The following is a 20,332-nucleotide window of genomic DNA, read 5'->3' as shown; positions in this document are numbered from 1 at the left end:
CTATTCTGAAGCCTGTGGTATTTCTCATAAATTTTAGAAGCAGCTTGTCAAGTTCCAAAACAGACAGACAAACAAAAACTGAAACAAAATCATTGGTATTTTTATTGAAATCACATTGAATCTACAGAACAATTTGGGGGAAATCATCGTCTCTCTGAGAGTGACACTACTTATTAATTAACATGACATATAACTCCATCTATTTAAGTCTTCTTTGATATCTTTCAGTCAAGTTTAGTAATTTTCCACATAAAGATCTTGCCCACAAGTGTTAGGTTTATTGTCAGGATGCTGATGTTGTAATGAAATGCAATCAACCTACTCGGATGACCTCACATTCAGCAACTTTGCTAAACACTCTAATTTTAGACTATTCTAGATTTCGTCCATAAATAATACTGTTATCTGCGAATAATGACAGTGTTGCCTATTCCTTTTCTTTCTTTTTTTTTAAAGATTTTATTTTTTTCCTTTTTCTCCCCAAAGCCCCCTGGTACATAGTTGTAAATTCTTTGTTGTGGGTCCTTCTAGTTGTGGCATGTGGGACGCCGCCTTAGCGTGGTTTGATGAGCAGTACCATGTCCGCGCCCAGGATTCGAATCAACGAAACACTGGGCCGCATGCAGCGGAGCACGTGAACTTAACTGCTCGGCCACAGGGCCAGCCCCCCGCCTATTCCTTTTCTAATCTTTAGATGCTTTATTCATTTTTCTTGTCTTATTCAACAAGTATTTACTGAATACCTACAAAGCGTCAGGCACTATCCTAAGCATTGGAATACGGTGAACAAAAAAGAAACCTCTAGCCTCGTGGAGCTGACACTTGATCTACTTAACTGGCCAGGACCTGAGTTCAATGTTGAAAAGAAGGAGTGGTCACAGGCATCACTGTCCTTTTCTGATTTTAAAGGGAATTCTTTCTAAATTTCACCATTATATACATAATGTTTCCACAGGACTTTTTGATAAATCCTCTTCATCGAGTTAATAATTCCTAGATTGCTAATAGTTTTTATCATGAATAAAATTTTAAACTTTTGAATGTCCTCTCTGCATCCAAGACAGGATCACATCAACAGTGTCCTTTATCTGTTAATGAAAATCATAGTGATCGATTTTCTGATGTGGAGCCTTAAGCTCCTGAGACAAATCTGACGGCGCTTTCCTTCCTGTGCACTGTCGGATTTGGGTTGCTTACGCATGGGGGTGGATTTTGCATCTGCATTAATGAGTGAATGTGGATCGTGCTTTTCCTTTCTTATACTCTATCTTCTTAAAAACTTTTGTGTCAAGATTGTACTAGTCTTATACAAACACTTAGGGAATGTTCACTCTTTTCCTATTTTCTGGAAGAATTTGTTCAGGATCGAAATGATCTTTCCTCATATTTTAGGTAGAAACCTAACGTGTAAGATTAGGATCCAGAGGTGTGAGCTACACCAGGACATGGACACCAGGTGAAAAGACAGGGTAGTTATTGCACCTCACACCTCCTACTCCTGGTAGGCTTCTTTGAATTTTGGAGACAGCACATACCACTCAGGCAATACTGCTGCGACCCATTTATCAGATGACACAAAGCTGCAAGGTTTGAGAGGTTTCCCAGCAAGAGAGGGGTCTCAGCAGAGCCATGCTGCAACCTCAGGGGCCCTGCCACTGGGGCCAGAAGACTCCACAGACCCACAGTGCTGGGGTGTCTGTGGTACAGAGAGATTCTGTGTGGAGTGTCCTGAAAGCCCATAGAAAAGTCAGTGCAGACACCTAGGACTCTGGAGCAAGGCCATGTCACCCGCAGAAGACGTCAAGGAAGGGGCCAGTCCTGGCTACTGGACCCTGGTGGAGACTGTCTGACCGTGAGACAGCCGTGTTCATGACACCAAAGCTTCTCCCCATGAGTGGTGTGCACCAGGCCCACCAACAAGGGAAGTGCTATATCTAGGGCCAAACCGAAGCACAGCTAGAGGTACAGGGACGTGGCAGGTGGCCCAGTCCTCATGCCTCTCACCTCTGTTGCACCACTGTCTCTTCCTCAGCTCACCCCCCAGCCCGACACATCATGGGGTGATCATTAAAACTAGGAGGAAACACTTAAACCTGGTTAATGGCCGGGGAGGGGCGGGGTTTGGCTCAACCTCCTCAATATTGGTGCAGGCCTCACTAGAGTTGCATGCAGGGATGGCCTGACAGAGGGTTGAGGCAGAGCTCTGGGTGGTGCACCCGATCAGCCACAGTGTGTGTGGAGAAAGAAGTTGCCTGTGGTAAGGATTACAGGATCCTAGACAAGGGCTAAAGCTTGGTCCAGCCTCTGGAGGAAACGAGGTTTGGGGATGAGGCATCCAGATGGACCTTGGGTTGGGCACCATGTGCAGGTCTTTGCATTACAGATCAATGTCCACCAGAGGGCATCCATGGCTGTAGAGGCACTAAAAACTAAGCTTCGGGATGAGTCAACCAACAGATGTCAGCCAACCTCTATCCTCCCCAGCCCTATGTTCACACAGTGGATCCATGAATGGAGTGGCCATGGTGGCCAAGGTGAAGGCTGTGCCTGGGCCCAACAGCTGGGCTCCCTCCTAGCAAGGCTGATTCAGCCATGGCCACTGCTGAATGTCCAGTCTACCATGAGCAGAGGTCAACACTAGGCCTCTACGGGGTACTAAGCTTGAGGCTGTCATCCAGCTACTTGGCAGTAAGTCGCTTACATGGGAATCCCGTCACCTGGAAACAGCAGTGATTTGTCTCACCTGGGGTCACTCATATCCCAGGTGTGGGTGTGCCTTTGCTGATGCAGTACCTTGGGCTGCACTAGTACCAGATTTACCAACATAGGACTCCATGTAACATCACAACAGACCAAGCAGAGGGCCTGCTGGCATGTCATGTTCCACATCACTCAGGAGGTTCAGGCCTGCTAAAATGTTGAGACAGCCTCTTATAGGCACGGATAAAATGCCAGCTTAGTGATATACCTTATGGGGTTCACGATGAACTGATGGCCAATAGATGGTGCTGGATGCCCAGTAGGTAGAATGCATGGATCCAGGAAACAAGGGGTGGAAGTGGAGGTGGCCCCTCTCACCACCACTTCAGCGCCCCAGTGTGAACTTTGCCCTGATCATCCCCATAAGCTTAGGTTTGGCGAATCTAGAGGTCCTGGATCAAAGGAGTGGGGAAAGCTTCCACTGTGGAACACCAAAGCCATGGTGGTCCCTGCCACTTTGGGCTCCTCATGCCAGAGGACCAGCAGGCAGAGTTCCCATACTGGCCAGAGTATTTGATGCTGATTATCATAAAGGGCAGAGCTGCTGCTGTACAGAGACAGAAAGAAGTCTATCTGGAAAGCAGGGGGCTCACCAGGGCCTTTCTAGATGCTCCTATGACCAATCTTAACTGTGACTGGATCACTATGGCACCAGAGCCACATAAGTATATGGCAAGCAGGGACTTGGACTGTACAGGGCAAAGGTCTGGGTCACTTCACCAGACCAGGAACAAGGGCAGCAGAAGGCTAGCCACAGGTCAGAGGACTCCAGAAGGGGCAGAGGTGGAATGAGATGATAAACATCAGCTCAACTCTGACTAAAACAGCAGTGGGAGCTCTAGCTCCTCTTACCAACTCTCTTCTCCCAGAGATGCTGACCAGCACCATCCTGAAGAATGAGTGATGGGAAACCAGCATGGGGTGTGAGCAGAGTTGAGTAGGGCCAGGGTGGCCCCATTATGACGGCCCCTCATGTCCCTTCATCCCCAACAGCTCAGGCCACCAGAGCCTGCATCACCTGCACTGGGGGTGCACTCAGGGGAGCCGGAGATGTCTGAGCCCTTAGCCAAGGACTAATGGGCCCAGAGGTAAAAGTCTGCAGCTCTAGGGTGTGACCACCCTGTCTCCAGAGCCCCTTTGGGGGCCCAAATTTACCCCTCAACACTTGGCTTGAGACGCAGCATTTCCGGCCCTTCTCTTCCCCGTACGTATCCCCAAATCTCTCTCTACTGCTTTTGCCTAAGAAATAACTTTCATGAGAACCCTCATCTCAGTGTCTGCTCCTAGAGAGTTCAACCTAATACAAACAGATGAGATTTTTTTGCCATTTAATTCTAACCTAATGCATTGTACTCAAAGAATATTGCTTTATGATTCAGATTCTTTGAAATCTGTTGAGTCAAGATTATGTTCCAGCACTTGGTTAGTTTTTAGACATACCCCATGTATCTTCGATAAGAGTGAGCATCTCCAGTTATGTATATATATATATATATGTATGTATGTATATATGTGCAAAAGAAACCTGGTATTTTAAAATATTCTAAGTTCTTATTGGTTTTGGTTTCTGTTTTTGGTGCCAAGTTGTTAGACACATACAAATTTAAAAGATTCTTGTCTTCCTGGTGAGTTGTTACCAGGGAGCTCCCAGGTGATTCTCAGGCCATCAGCCTGGAAGCTCTTTTGGGAACCACTTTCTTATCCAAGAAAAAGCATTTGCTGAGACAATACTCAATCCCCAAACTCCACCTCTGGAGAGGCTCTAACCCTTCTCCCCAGAGGCTCCTGAGGGACCCTTGCTCTAGAGAGGAGGAGCTAGCACAGCCAGGGCCTGGAGACACACTGAAGGAGTACCCCAGAAGGAAACCACTTTGGGACCCTGGAGGAGGGACAGGAAATGCTACTTACCGCAATCTCTGTTACTAAAATATCAGTAATACTTCCCAGCACAGTGACAAAGTCAAAGACATTCCAGGCATCTCTGAAGTAGTTCTAGAGAGAAAGAAGAGCAGTTAGTGCTAGTGGCTGGTGAGGGCTCTGCCAGGTGAGGAGTTGCAGGAGGTGGCCTCTAATCAAGAAGGGCGAGGGAACAGATGGGCTCCCAGGTGGGACAGCACAAAGCCAGTGTAAGCAGACACCACAGCTAGGCACACAGATGCCTCTGGGCCTGGGCAGGTGCCTGACTGAGAGCCCTGTGTCCAGAGAGAGGGAGTCTGGCCGCAGCTGCCTCCAGGAGCTGCTCTGGAGGAGAGCTCGGACAGCCAAGAGTGTCGAAGCCACCCCTTCCCAAGGCCCCTGCAGTGTTACATGTGCCCAGGAGCTCGGGGAATTCCCAGGTCCAAACTGTGAGTTCCCAAAGGTCCCCCTACAGAGGAAAAGCCAGGATGCTGGCCACCAAAAGGCCAAGAGGGAGCCAAGGCACATACCAGCACCCCAAAGGCGATGATCTTCAGCACGCATTCCATGGAGAACATGGATGTGAACACAATGTTCAGGCATTTCAACATCAGCTCGTACTCGTAGGGTGCGTCATAGAACTGCCCGGGGAATGGGTGCCATTGGCCACAGGCTCAGCTGCCCCAGGACACCCCACTGGGGACCACTGTCACCTCCTGTCAGAGCACAGTGGGCAGACAGAACCACACACCTGCCCAGCCCAGGGATGCCCCTCCCCATTCTCCCCCTGTGTCCTCCCAGAAACTTCTCACTGTCTCAGCCCGTGGACAACTAGGGGGACCAGGATCCACAGGCACCCTTTGCTGCCCAGGACATGGAGCAACACCAGCTCGCCATCAGCAGAAAGAAGGACTCTCTGCCTGGCTTAAGTCAGGTCCCAAACCCCAGCTGGTGGCAGCTGGCAACCATGTTGGGCCCCACACACCTTCATCATCAACACCACTGTGTTGAGGGCTATCATGGCCATGATGAAGTACTCGAAGGGTGGCGACACCACAAACGTCCACGTCTTGTACTGGAAGGACTGTTTGTTCTGGGGCATGTACCGCGTCAGGGGCTTGGCGCTGATGGCAAAGTCAATGCAAGCCCTCTATGTAGGGAGAAAGGAGCAATGAGAACTCAGAGGGGGAACCTGACACTGCAGCATCCCCTGCACCTGTCCCCCTCATCCTCGCAGGGAGCCCTGATGAGAGAAGGCAAAATGAAGGAATCTGGGCCTCCTCCAGGCAGCCCCAACCAACCACACACAGTCTCTCACTGCCTCTGTGCCGGTGGACAGCGGCAGCCAAAGCTGACCCTGACGATGAGTGATTTCTAGGCAGAAGGGAAGCCCAACAGTCCTGTCCACACTGCCCATCGGGGAACCCAGTAGGATGTACACTGCACACATGTAGACAGGGCAGGAGAGGGAGCCACCTACCTCATTCTTCTCCAGGCTGCATTCAGACATCACCTTGTCCCCCTGCTCCTGGAAGGTGATGATGATCAAGGCCACGAAGATGTTGACAAAGAAGAAGGGGAAGACCACAAAGTAGACCACATAGAAGATGGACAACTCCATGCGGTACCCAGGGCTTGGGCCCTGTTCCTCATAGGTGGCATCCACTGAGTGTTTCAGCACCCTGGGCAAGAGCAAACACCCGGCATCAGGGGACCCATGAGGACACAGCCCAGGAATCATGACATGCACCCCAGGTAAGGTTTCCACACCAGGGCCCAGAGACGGTGCGAGGAGATGGGACTGAGCCCAGGGATGGCTCTGCCATGCTGTGAGCCCAAGCCTGGTGCATGTGGCTGCCATCCCTCCTGGAGGTGGGCCACCATCCCAACAGGGTTTGTACTCAGAGCTGTTACAGGACCTCCAAGGGCAGAGACTCTGGGTGGCTGAGGGCCTATCCCCAGAAGGAGAGGTAGAAGAGGCCTAGCAGTTCTGCCCTGCCCTGCTCATTCTCAGCTCACACCCAGCCCACTCGCTCACACCCAGCCCACTCGCTCACAACCAGCCCACCTGCTCACACTCAGTCTACCCACCCACTCCTAGCTCACCTGCTCATACCCAGCCTACCTGCTCACACCCAGCTCACACCCAATACTCCAGTTTATGCCCAGCCCACCAGCTCACATCCAACTTCCAGCTCACACCCAACTCTCCAGCTCACACCCAGCTCACACCCAATACTCCAGTTTATGCCCAGCCCACCAGCTCACATCCAACTCTCCAGCTCACACCCAGCTCACACCCAACTCTCCAGCTCATGCCCAGCTCACCTGCTCATGCCCAGCTTTACCTGCCTTCAGAAAGCCCAGGGCTCAGCAGGGTCTCCTGCCAGATCATCGATCATACCTTCCGACGGGTGGTCTTCCCAGCCCCAAAGGAAGCCCCCTACCATTCAGTGTGCCACTGAATGCATACAACCCTCTGGCTGCATTTCACTGAGGCCAGAGGGCTAGCACAGGGAGATACCAAGAGTCCCATTCCCCCTCTGGCCTCCAGCCACTCAAAAAGGACTTTCAGGAGATCACTATGCTGCGTCTTTTGGTTTAATCTTCTCCTCTCCTCCAGGCTGCCCACTCTTGGAGGGCAGGGCCACATCTCACCTGGTAGGTAAGAACCTACGGGGTGTTTGCTGAGTGACTGAAACACAAACGGACACAGAATCTGGGCTTCCTGCCCTTCCGCCCCTTGCTCTACCCTGACCAGCCACGATACACCAAATGAGTACTCACATGGGCCACCCTTCTCCCGTGGACACCGTGAACAGTGTCAGCAGAGCCCAGAGCACGTTGTCATAGTGAAAGTCATATTTCTTCCACTGCCGTGGTTGAGCTTCCACTTCCTCCTTCTCATAATCCAAATACTGACCCCTAGGAATGGGAAAACAGAGGAGGTTAGAGATTAAACACAAAGGACCCAAATAAACCCATGTGTCTACAGTTAACTTGTGTCTGAAAAAAGGTTGCCCATTCAATGGAGAAAGAACAGTCTCTTCAATGATGGTGCTAGAAAAACTGGATTTCCACATGCAAGAGAATGAAGCTGGATCCCTACATGGCTCCATATACAGAAATTAACTCAAAGTCAAACAAAGACCTAAATGTAAGAGCTAAAACTATAAAACTCTTAGAAGAAAACACAGCGGCCTCAGATTTGGGGATGGATTCTTAGATATGACACCAAAATCATGAGAAAAAAAGTGGACACATTGGACTTCATCAAAATTTAAAGGTTTTGTGCTTCAAAGGAGATCAACGATACACAGAATGGGATTTGAAGACCATCTATCTGATAAGGGACTTGCATCTAGAATATATAAGAACTACCATATCAATTATAAAAAAGACAACTCAATTTAAAAATTGGTAAAAAATACGAATAGATATTTCTTTGAAGAAGACATACAAATGGCCAATAAGCACACAAAAAGATGCTCAACATCACAGGTCATCAGGGAAACGCAAATCAAAACTGCAATGAGCCACCACTTTATACCCACTAGGATGGATATATTTAAATTTTTAAAAAGGAAAATAATAAGTGTTGACAAGGATGTGGAGAAATCAGAACTCTCATACATTGCTGGTGGGAATATAAAATGGTTCAGCCTCGTTGAAAAACAGTCTGGCAGTTCCAGAAACTGTTAAACAGAATTACCATATGACCCATCAATTCTGTTTCTAGGTACAGACTCAAAAGAAATGAAAAGATCTGTCCACACAAAACTTTATTCATGTGTTCAGTGCAGCATTAATCATAATAGCCAAAAGGTAGAAACAACCCAAATGATCATCAACAGATGAATGAATATAACAAATGTGGCATCTCTACAGAATGGAATAATATTCAACCATAAAAGGGAATAGAGTACTGACATGTGCTACAACATGGATGAATCCTGAAAACAATATGCTAAGTGAAGGAGGTTAGACACAAAAGACCATATATCATATGACTTAATTTATATGAAATGTCCAGAATGGGGAAATCTATAGAGACGGAAAATAGATTAGTTGTTGCTTGGGGCTGGGGCTGGGGCTGGGGAAGTAGGGGTGATAGCTAAAGGGGATGGTTTTTTTGTGGGGTTTTTTTAAACTGATGAAAATGTTCTAAAACTGACTGTGGTGATGGTTGCACAACTCTGTGAATATACTAAAAATCACTGAATTGTACACTTTCAATGGGTGAATTGTATGGTATATAAATAATATCTCTATAAAGCTGTTTTTGTGAAAAACAAAGGACCCCATTGCAATGGGGAAAGATGGTCTTTTCAAATAAATGGTGCTAGGTCAACTGGATATCTATCTACAGAAGATTTATCTTTAGCCATACTTCACACAACAAACAAAACCAACTCCAGATAGATCACAGTCTATATGTGAAGACAAAACGAAAACTTTTTGTGGAAAATAAAAGGGGACATCTACCTGACCTTGGGATGGATTTCTTAAACAGGATACAAAAAGTAAAAACATAAAAAAAGGCAAGTGTACTATGTTACAATCATGACTTTGTTCTTTAAAAGACATCACTAAAAGAGTAGATCTGGCAAAGGACTCCTATCCAGGACCTTAAAGATTTCCTACAAATCAACCAGAAAGAGACAGAGAACCCACACAGGAAAATTGGCAAAGGCTGGCACAGACATTTCCAAGGAAGCAACATCCAAGTGGTCAGTCCATCTGGGAAAAGGTGCTCAGCCTCACTGGTCATCACACAGGTGCAAATGAAACCACAGAGAAATGTCAGAATCCCTGAACCAGAAAGGCTAAAAAGCAAAAGACAGAAGATGCCAACTATAGCAGGATGTGGAGTACTGGAGCTCTCATCCATGCTGGTGGGAGTGTGATTTTACACAAGAATCTGGCAGCACCTACAAAAGCTGAACATAAGCACAGTCCACAACCCAGCAATTCCACTCCTAGACTGCCACTCCTGGAACTGTGCACATGTGCCCCCAACAGACATGTACTGGATAGTCACAGCAGCACTGCTCAGGAGAGCCTCGAACTGGAAACAACCCACATGCCCATCAGTCACAGAGTGGATACGCAAGTGGTACCATTTCCACACAGGAGAATATTACAGAGACAACCGGGCCATCGCCCATGGGTGGGGAAGGAGCTGCCCGTGCTGCCTTACTTAGCGTCCACGCTGGCACCACCTCCATTCCCCTGGTTCCTCCCTGAGGGCACCTCTCCTATCTGCTCTGATATGGGCCTGGGCCTAGAAAGGCCTGAGGCCTACAATGATGGTCAAAGTGGCCACTGGGCAGTGCCTCTGTCCTCAGGGCCCAGCTCAGACCTCCAGGATTTACAGAGACCTCCAGCATTGCCCCAGGGCTCCCATGAGCTCCCTGGATGTCAGCAGGCAGGAAGAGCATGTCCATCAGACATGGCTGCTCCCTGACTCTACTGAGGAGGACGTGCTGGGTTGGTGCAGCCCTGGGGACAAAGGCACACTCCCCTGCTCTGGGGTACGTCCCAAGCAGGCTCCTCCCAGAGCCCTCACAGGGCATTCCCACTGCTGGCTTTGCAGCTGTTCTCTGCATCACGGAGCTGCACCCCTGCTCCCAGCCCTGCCTTGGTTTACCTGCAGTCCCTCTCCAGCTCCTTGGACTCGTCAGTGCAGTAGAAAAACTTCCCTTTGAAGAGCTGCACCGCGATGACAGCAAATATGAACATGAAGAGCATGTAGACAATCAGGATGTTGAGGACGTTCTTCAGAGAGTTCACCACACAGTCAAACACAGCCTGGTGGGGAGGGGGGATGGAGCCGTGAGGGGAAGGGCAGGGCACCCAGGCTCAGAACCTCCAGGGCCCCCTGGGCATTGGAGGACCTTGCAAGGTCCTGAGGCCCATAACCGTAGAAAGGCTCTGCTGCAGGCTGCCTTGGCAGAGAAAGCTGCCTGATGCTCTCTTTCTCTCAGGAGGGGCCATCTTGGACTTCATGGAGTGGGCAGGAGGTGCTACAAGAGGCAGCGCAGGGCAGATGTGCTGGATGATGAGGAGAACCTGGTGCTGCAGGTCTGGGTTAGGCCACGTAAGCAAGGGTGACCTGGAGCCAGGCTGACCCATGTCAGGAGGGGCCGACAACAGAGAGAAAGGAGTGGAGCTGGGTATGTGGCCAAACCCCAGCTCCTGCACCTGGGCCCTGCCAGCAGATCACACTTTGCCCATCAGTGGGAACCAACACAGGGCAGAAAAGCAGTGATGCTTTGGCCAGCTCCAGGGAGTTTTGGCACGCTGGGTGGCCCAGAGGTGACTCTGTCACCTGTTACCACCACTGCCTGGGCTTTCTCTCAGGTTCTTTTCCCTCTGGAAGCTCAGCTTTCCCTGCACTGCCAGTAGTGCTGACCCTAGCCCTAGCCCCTCTTTCCCAGAGCTGAGGAGAAGCCCTGTCGTGCTCTGGCTGTGCAAACCGGCAGATCCCCAACCATCTCCCGAGACACTGCCAGGCACACTCCCAACACCAGCAGCTGCCTCAGCAAATGCAGACACTGCCCACCTGCACAGTGCCCACGGCACCCTTTACTTGACAGACCAGATCTAAGACCCCACTTGGCGCAGAGGGCCTCCGGCTGCCTGAAGGTCACCTCTCAGCCTGTCCCTTCACACACAGGCTCTAGGCAAAGCGCCTCCTATAATCCCCACATTGCTTAACGTCTCCAAGGCTTGCACTTCCAAGCTGCTCATAATACTTTACTGCACACGGTTTTGGAGGATTAAATGAGTTTACACACATAAAGCATTTCACACAGTATCTAGCACAAGCTCAATAATTATCAAATTTTAGCACAGTTCTAAGTGTTTGAGTTCACATTCTTTCCCTTATCCAGAACCTCAGCCATACACAGCACTTAGTGCCCAGCCCAACAACCACTTCTCGGGAGCCCCTGCCCTCCCTGCATCTCCCCCACGATCCTCTGCCTCTCAGCAGCCCCTCCTCGCTGTACTGCAGCTGTGGGTGAAAAGATGCTGTCCCACCTGGTGCTGTTGGGTCAAGGAAGAGGAGCCTGACAGGACACCACTGGAAACAAGCTCTTCTTGGGGGAGGGCCATAGAGCTGAGAGAGTCCCTCCCACCCACACAATGCACAATCTGAGAAAAATTAATCTGGGGCTTCCTCTCAGCTCTGCTCATCTCCACTCCAGATGGGAAGCTGCAGCAGGATGGGCCAGTTACTTATAAACATGTACACACACACATGCACAGCACACTGCACATACATACATGTGCACAGAGCATACACATACATAAACACACACACACATACACACCTACATGTGCACACATGAACAGCAAACATACATGTACACACATGCCCATATTCGCACGTGCATGCACACTCACACACACATGCACACACAGCCCTGCACACTCCTCAAGTTCCATCTCAAGGCTCTCACCTTGAGCTTAGGCAGCCGTTTAATGGTCTTGAGGGGCCGTAGGACGCGCAGGACTCTCAGGGACTTGATGGTGTTGATGTCTTTCCCTTTGGATCCTCTAGAAGGGAGAAGCCACACATGCAGACAGGCAGGACGCACACTGTGCCCAGCTCCCACGAAGCTCCTGCAGTCTGGGTCACACTCCCTGTGCATTTCGTCTTGGGCCCCAGGGCAGAGGGTCTAGGAGCAGGGAAGCCTTGGCCCTGCAGGAGCCACAGGCCAGTGCGTGTTCTCCTCCAGGCAGCCTGGCCAAGGTGTCGGCCGAGCGGACAAGGGCCAGGGCCGGGTCAGCAGCACCTGGTGTCCAGGGAGAGCTGAGCTTCCATGGGGGAAGAACCCATTCTCCCAGCACTCCCCTAACAGCCACCCCCCAACCAGCTTCACTGCTGTGCTGAGACCAGCAGTGGGAATAAAGAGGTGAGGAGAGGCCTGCACCAGGATCGTAGGCCTAGCCTGGGGCCAGCACGTGGAAGCCCACAGCAATGTGCCACCATGTCCACTGGTGCCAGAGCCTTCTGGAAGGGCCAGTTTCCCCTGCTTTTCACTCCTGGTAAAGGGAGGTCAGGGGACATGTCTGGAGCTCTCTGCTGGATCATGTCCTCTCTCAATTGTCCTAACACTCCTCCAGATGATGTAAAACTGACAGGGAAGGAGAGGCGGAAAAGGATGGGAGGCCTGGAGGGAGGGAGGGAGGGAGTGTAAGAAAGAGACAAAGTTAGAGGAATACAGAGGCAATGCAAGAGACAGGGGTGGACAAAGAAAGACAGACCAAGGGAGAGAGGAAGAACTAGAGAGGGGGAAAGAGCCCAGAGAGACCAAGAGAAGCAGATGGAGATATCAAGGCATCAAGAAAGAAGCAGACAAGAAAGCCCAAACACGGGGAGGGTGGGTAAGACAGGAAGAAAGGTAAAGAAAACTCTAGGCACCAGAAACAAGCTAGAAGTCCAGGACATTGAACCCAGATCAGGTCCCCTCACAGAGGAAGCCAGAGCACACCCAAGTGGCTCCCTCAGGCTGCCAGGGGCCCAAGAATTGTCAGACTCTGGGGCTGGCCCTTCCACCAACCAGAAGTCAGAGCAGGAATGTGAGGGGAGGGTCTCCTGAGAGGCCTTCAAGGTTTCCCGTTTCCCTCAGAAGCAAGGCCACAGTCCACCTGCAGGGGCAGAGGCTGAGGGCTCAGGACTGGGGTCTCTCTCCCATTCTGCTCAGAGGCCACTTCCCCCAGGCTCCCCAGGAGCCTGCACTGGGGAGGGGACTGGCCCCATGGCCTTCCTTGGACTGCAGCCAAGCTCTGGAGTACAAGCTGCAAGGCCCAGGAGGGCTCTGTGGGGAAAGGAGAGCTCAGGCCCAGTCCCTTATTCTCTCCCAAGACCCAGCCAGGGCCCACACTCCAGGATCACACCAGACTCCCCCTGAAACACCAAGCTTCCAGGCGGGAACACCCAGCCTCCCGACGGTCATTGGCTGTTCCATCACTGCAGTGTGCTCACCCGCACCCCCAAACCAGCTTCCTCCGCTGCCCCCTGAGACTAGCACCAGGAGAAGAGTAGACAGGGAGGCCTGCGGAGGAGGCAGACCTGGAGGGGCAGGCAGCCCCCCAGGCACCTGTGTCCTGAATGTCTCAAGGCTGTACTTCTCTCCTGCCAGCCCAGAGCCTTTCTCCTGCTGAGGCCGCCTGGCTGGATGTGACCACTCCCCTCCCTCTCACTCCCAGGGTCCCTGACTGACGCTGGCAAAGTTGTCACCTCCTTCATACAGAAAGAGGGTTGGTTATGTCCCCCAAAGGAGATGGAGTGCAGGAGGAAGTCGTGGAGAAGAAAGAGGAAAGACAGCCAAGATTCTGGAGAAGGGACATGGGGGAAAATGCCTCAGGATGTCCAACATCCCGGCAGCCCTGGTCACACAGCAGCTCCCACCTGGAGCCCTCACTGCCTTCCAGGACCATATTCCAAGCCTCCAGCACTCCCTCAGGACTCCCTGCTCACCAGGTACCTCCTTACTAAGGGCTGGCCAGCCCCAATCCTAGCCCTACCGGGTCCCCACAGGCAAGGCAGGAACACGCCACCCAGGGACATGGTTCCTGGAAGCATGCAGCCCGGAGGAGTTGGAGGAGGAGGAGGAAGCGGAGGAGGAGGAAGAGGAGGAGGAAGAGAAGGAGGAGTGGAGGTGAGGCATAGTGATGAAATGGCCCACAAGGGGCCTGTCAGTGCACTATGATATGGCCAGTGGGAGGGGACAGAGGGAAGGCATTACCCCATGAAGCTCCTATTGAGAGTCCAGCAACAGAGAGACAAAGAGAAGAGAGTCAGTGAGGAGGCCTCCCCAGGCACAGCTCAGCCTGTGCCTTCCCCATGGCTCCGAGAAGATGAAACCATCCCTCAGTATCTGCATCCACTGGGGGTCTTCCTTATCTCTGGGTCTCACCCCACCACTTCCCCCTGCATTTACCCCCCAGCTCTACCCAAGCCCCCCATACCTGCCTCACGCCCGCTGCCATGCAGGGTATGAGGGAGTCAATCCAGGCCCAGCCACAACAGGGCTGAATGCTGCTCACTAGGGAGCCAGAGAAGATGGCCTAACTTCCTGATGGGGGAAGACGCCCACCAGCACCCACCAGCTCTGGCTGACCAGGCAGTGCAGCTGAGGTCAGGGCAGGTCACGGTATTCTGAAGGACCCGAGAGCAGACACTAAACAAGCCAGACGCCTGCCCACCCAATGGTAGAACTATGGGCTGCGCCAGGGATCGATGGGCATGAGGTCCTCCCGACCACACAGCCCAGCCCCATGCAGACAGGGGTGGGCTACAGACAGCCCAGAGGGCCGATGGAGCCCTCCTCCCCTCACCCGACACCTCGTCACGGCTCTGGGAACTGTGGCCAGCCAGATCCACAGCAAACGTGGGTACTTACGAGAAGGCAAACGCCACCAGGGCCCCACTGACCACAATGAAGTCCAGAATATTCCACAGGTCTCGGAAGTAGGCCCCAGGGTGCAGCAGCAGACCCAAGTCGATCATCTTCAGGGGAGAAACACACTTTAGGGTGCAGAAGATTTCAGAAAAGCAAAACAGAGCCAGGCTTCAGAGTCATGGGGTTGGGGGTAAGGATATTACTCCAGGTCACGCCCTGCCACAGGAGGGGATGCAGCCCAGGTCACGCCCTGTCAGGCGAGGGGACATGACCCAGGTCATGCCCTCTGATGGCTTCAATGGACCTTTGGACCTCAATGCAATTGCCCCCACCTTGACCTACATGGTCAATAGATCCTGCCTGGGCCCCCAACTCCCCTGGAGCCTGAATGAGACCCTCCTCCATTGCTGGGCTGCAGGCACACACAGCCCCAGGGAGCTCAGACCCTCAGAGGGTCAGCTCCGTGCAGCAGGAGGAAGAGCTGGTGGGATTGACAGGGACCTGACTCTGCCACTCCTGGAGCTATGATTTTGGGCAAGAATCTTAATGTCCCTAAGTCTCAGCTTCCTCATCTGTAAAACGGGATGACCAGGAGTTTGCAAGGGTAAATGAAGAACCAGAGGCACACACACAAGAAAAGCCGCCCCGAGTCACGCACGTGGGCACACTTGAAGCTGCAGTGCAGTCAGAGATTGCACACACGTGCACATTCAACCACAGTGAACGCACACCTGTGTAAATACAAGCACCAGCCACTTGTCAGACATCGACAAGGGAGCAACACCTGTCAATACCTACAGACAGAAAACAAAGGTCACAACGAAATGGCCAACTCTTAATCTACCACCAAACACTACCATTCTTCTAAACCAAAGTCTTCAGCACCCACTTGCCATGATCTTTGAGCTGGAGGCCACTGTCCTCTCCCCAAGCTCTCTTTCTTCCCCGCCTGCTGTCAGGGCCCTCTTCTGCTGTCACGAGACAACCCTGAGGGCAGAGCTGAGCCCACACCCGCACCTTGGGGAGCGGTAGCCCTGAGGTGGAGGTGCCATGGAGACAGGCGTAGGCGAGCACTCCCAGGGCTGATGTGACGCTGTGAGGAACCCTCAGCGAACGATGGCCTCTTGTCTCCACAAGACAAAACCTGTACTGCAGGTGTGTGTGCCCTCACATCACTGCACACATGAACACACGTTCTCTCACTGAGCACACACCCAGGGCACACCCACCACACGCCTTCGTAAGAGGTTACAAGCCCCACCCCATCTCAGCCATAAGGGAGGATGTGCAAAGCGCAGGGTCACCAGGGCAACCAAGTATCTCACCTTCATCACCATCTCAAAGGTGAAGACGCCTGTGAAAATGTAGTCCATGTACTTTAGAGCCTAGAAACAAAAGGAAAGTTATTCACGAAGGCTAGGCCAGAAGCTTGAACCAGGGCCATGTCAGAGGCTCCGGGTTTCTCCTCCAGGCCTCTTAGCAGATAACCCATCAGCTGGGGGACCCATGGGCAGCAGTCATTGGGAGGGAAGACTTGGCGAGTGCCCCTGTGGGAACAGTACCCTGTGGCAGCAGCCCTGGCTCTGATCCCAGGCACATCTCCACTCTTCCCGTCTCTAACATGGGGCTGGACCAGGTAGCATCCCCAGACCTTCATCCCCACACTCCCAGAGAGAGAAGGGGTGCCCAGTGAGCAGACAGGACCCTGGGACCACCAAGCCCTCCACAGTCTGACAGCCCCACTCACATTGTTCCGGGGCGAGTCTGTCCTCACAGGATCCTCGGCAGCCAGGGCGATGCTGCTCAGGGCAATAACCACAAGAATGACCATCTCGAAGTACCGCATGGTCACGATGTAATGGCAGAAGCGGCGGAGCCTAGAGGGCAAAGTACGGATCACCAGGAGGCCACAGAGAGACCAGGCTGGGCCCCCTACAGAGCACGGGCTTGGCCTTTCCCTGCAGGAAGGTGTTTCTGCTAAGTGTCCATGGTCAGGAAGCAGTGGCCAGGTGACTCAGATTCTTCAGAGGGCGTCCCAGGAAGAGGGGTGGGGAGGCTGCCAAAGCCACGGCAGGGGCAGTGAACAGCAGCTGGCAGCCAAATTGGTCTGGTTCCGTTTGTCGGCCTGACATTCTTTTGGAGCACAGCCATGCCCACGCTTTTACCTACTGTGTGTGGACTGCCCTGCCTTTACAGGATTACGGGTTTGCTGCAGGTGGGATGGAGGGAGCTGTGCAAAGAAGAAGAGGCTGAATACCAACACTCCTGGGGAAAGCAGGCCCCCGGAGACTTCCCCAGCTGTGCTGGGTGTGGTGTCCTTTGCTGAGCCCCCAGAGCTGACTGTGCACACCTGTATTTCAGTCACCTGTCCACCTCGCTCACCAGTTGGCATTACTGACCACTGTTCTGCTCTGCTCAGGCATATTCTGGACACCGGGGCACAGTGGTGAACAGGACGCCAGTAACAGTGCAGACATAAACCCACAGGAGACTCTCAGACGCTGACAAATGCTACAACACTGTAGGAGACAGTGACCAAGAGGTCAGGGAAGGCCCCTCTGGGGAACAGTGAAGCTGACCCCAGTGACGAGAGGGGAGAGCCGTAATGAACACAGGGCAAGACTGCTCCTCCTGCCACTGCCAGGGAGGTGCACTCCCAGCGCTACCTCTGTAACCTGCCCCTCCCACCTCTGCCTCCACAGGCTCATCTCTGCCCCATTAGCCTCTCCAACCTCTTCCTCTCACCAGCACTTCCCTATTCCCAAGCACCTTCCATCTGAAAGGACTTTCCATCCCAGCACACCCACCCACTCCCCTCTCTCCCTTGAAGGGACCTATTATGCTCCTCGGCACCCTGACCACTGCTGTCTGGGTGAGGAGTCACTGGCTCCAGCCTCTGCACCTGCCAGAGTCGCCCTTCCTAGGGCTACTGGCAACCTGCTGGCTCTTCTCCCTCCTTATTGAAACACCTTTCCTTCCACCTCCACAAGTCTGCGTCTCAGGCCCTCGTCTGCCCCTGTCCCTCTTTCCCTCTAATCAACAGTCACCAGTCCATCTCATGGGTGCGTCTCCACCACATAGCTCTACCCCTCGCTCAGATCCCCGAGTCCACCTGGCCCTGAGACCTCTGCCAGCTGCCCCAGGCTATGTAGGATCTCCATTCACCTCCCCTGGCTTGGCCAGGGCCCCCGCTGTCAAGCAGAAACCCTAGGTGTCATCCTTGACCCCTCCCTCCCCTTCCACATCTAATTTATCATCAAATTCTGCAGGTTCTACCTCCAAAATTTCTCCCCAAGCATTTTACTTCCAAACCTCACCACCACTCTTCCTGAAAACTTTGACCATAACTGAGTGGTCTCCCCACCTCCGGTCTCCCACCGAAATATTCTGCTCAAGTGCAAACTGACTGTGCCACACTTACCCCAAGCTATGGCGACCTCTCTACGCTCCTCGGGGCTCCTCAGCCAATGCCAGGTTTCTCCACAGGACACATAACAGGCTTTTCTCTACCCAGTTCTATCTCCAGCAGTTCTGAGCCTGATATCTGCCACTTCTGGACCACTGTCAATTCTCTCCTCTCTACAAAGAATGTTTGTCCCTCCCTTTTCATCTTAATGCTTATTCAACCTTCAGGTTTCAACTGAGATCTCTCATTTCCTCCAGGAAAGCTCTGCTGATGTTCCCCACCTGCTCCCAGACACCAGCACTTCCCTACTCTACCTTTCCCACTCTGTATTTACGTGACAGGCTGTTCCCCTCCTCCAGCATACTGTGGGTGGTGAGAGGCAGGGGCCATGTCTGTCTCCATCGCCACTTTAGTCCTAACCCCTAGCAGAGCAGAGCATGCTCCCCATGAATCTGAGTTGAATGAAAGAAGAGGGAGGGAAGAAGGGAGGATGGATAATGGAGGGCTGAGTGCAGAGACTGCTGGATGCCCAAATGAGAAGGGCTTGCTGGACAGAAGGGTAAAGGATGGAGCATGAGTCCACGGGACCCTGCTGCCCTCTGACCACCCTGGCCACACCGGCTGCTGGGTGGTTCTACCTTTGCTCTCCCTGTCACCACTGTCCAGGGTGCTCTCCCTGCCTTTCCTCTCGTCTTTGCTCCAATCTTGCCTCCCATGAAGGACCAACATGACCTTTCCTCTTTCATTCCAGCACCCCCAACAGTCCATGTTTCCATTGGCTGCTTTGCATTTCCTCTTAGCACTTAGCACCATGTGACACCTTATGTCCTTCACTTATTTGTCTTGTTTGCTGTCTGTCTCTCCCACTAGCACATAAGCTTAATAAGGACAGGGGTCCTTGTCTGTTCTGTTCATCACTGTGTATTCCCAGCACCTAGAGTGTTGTTGGGCTCATAAATATTGGTTAAACTAACAAAGGCAGTTGGACTGATGAGTGGACAAGAAATGCATGGTGACTATGTGACAGACAAACAGAGGAGAGGAGACAAGGATAGACATGTGAGTGAAGATGGTGAGCACGATGCAGAGGTGGACAAGTGGAAACACGAATGCATGATGGATGTAAACTGGGTGCGTGTGTGCAAAGACGAACAAACGCCACAGCAGGGCTCTAGGACTGACTGTGTGAGTTCAAACCCTAGCTCCACCCCTAAGACTGGCCGTGTGTTTGTGGACAAGTCACAGCACTCCCCTGTGGCTTTGTGTCCTCGTCTGTGAAGTGAGGTAACAACAGGCCTGTGAAGTGAGCTTTGTGGATTGCTGTGATGATGAGGACATTAACACATGAAAAGGGCACAGAATTGGTGCCTGCCAGGTCACTCTAGGACACGCAGCCATCATGCGCATGTGGCTCATGGGCCATGGATGGATGGGATGGGCACACAGCAGGGGCAGGTGAAGGAGACTCACAGGTTGGTGGGGCTTAAACAGAACATGGAGCTGTATGGGACGATGGGTCGGGGGCCACTCCTCATCACATCATCAGCTTCCACCTCCTTCTTCCCCTCTGCTTGGCTTTCCAGGTCCACGTTACCACCTACAAGGACACAGGGCCACCGAGTTAGGGGTGTGGCACACACAAAGCTCACATCACACAGGTCTCACCTGGGCAACAGACACTCTCCCAGTTCCAATCCCACAGGCGAGTGGGGCAGGTCTTCATGGACCCACTCAGAGAAGGGTGTGTGGCTAAAAACCCAGCTTCACATGAGACTCCTTGAACTCGTGGTCAGATCACAACTGAGGCGAGCAGTGGCCAGGACCAAGCCAGCACTGGAGAGCTGGGGCCGTCTGC

At 52.4% G+C, this 20,332-nt stretch overlaps 1 protein-coding gene across 10 annotated transcripts in view; it reads right to left on the bottom strand.

Moving 5' to 3' along the window:
* Window positions 1-20,332, bottom strand: part of CACNA1B (calcium voltage-gated channel subunit alpha1 B) — a 198,347-nt gene that overhangs the window by 48,214 nt on the left and 129,801 nt on the right. For 9 of the 10 annotated variants that reach the window (XM_023629527.2, XM_070251837.1, XM_070251830.1 and 6 more), the window contains 11 exons: window positions 19,948-20,074; window positions 16,819-16,948; window positions 16,397-16,456; window positions 15,072-15,178; window positions 12,123-12,219; window positions 10,307-10,467; window positions 7,444-7,581; window positions 6,137-6,338; window positions 5,642-5,806; window positions 5,187-5,297; window positions 4,669-4,752 (listed from right to left, as the gene is read on the bottom strand). In XM_023629527.2, coding sequence (XP_023485295.1) covers window positions 4,669-4,752; window positions 5,187-5,297; window positions 5,642-5,806; window positions 6,137-6,338; window positions 7,444-7,581; window positions 10,307-10,467; window positions 12,123-12,219; window positions 15,072-15,178; window positions 16,397-16,456; window positions 16,819-16,948; window positions 19,948-20,074 — 1,382 coding nt within the window. The remainder of the gene's footprint in view (window positions 1-4,668; window positions 4,753-5,186; window positions 5,298-5,641; window positions 5,807-6,136; window positions 6,339-7,443; window positions 7,582-10,306; window positions 10,468-12,122; window positions 12,220-15,071; window positions 15,179-16,396; window positions 16,457-16,818; window positions 16,949-19,947; window positions 20,075-20,332) is intronic. The other variant, XM_070251838.1, reaches the window with a different exon arrangement.

The sequence above is a fragment of the Equus caballus genome, chromosome 25 (genome assembly GCF_041296265.1).
Source record: "Equus caballus isolate H_3958 breed thoroughbred chromosome 25, TB-T2T, whole genome shotgun sequence".
Lineage (NCBI taxonomy): Eukaryota > Metazoa > Chordata > Mammalia > Perissodactyla > Equidae > Equus > Equus caballus.
Note: the sequence above shows the minus strand (reverse complement) of the source record. Positions and strands in the feature narration are given on the sequence as shown.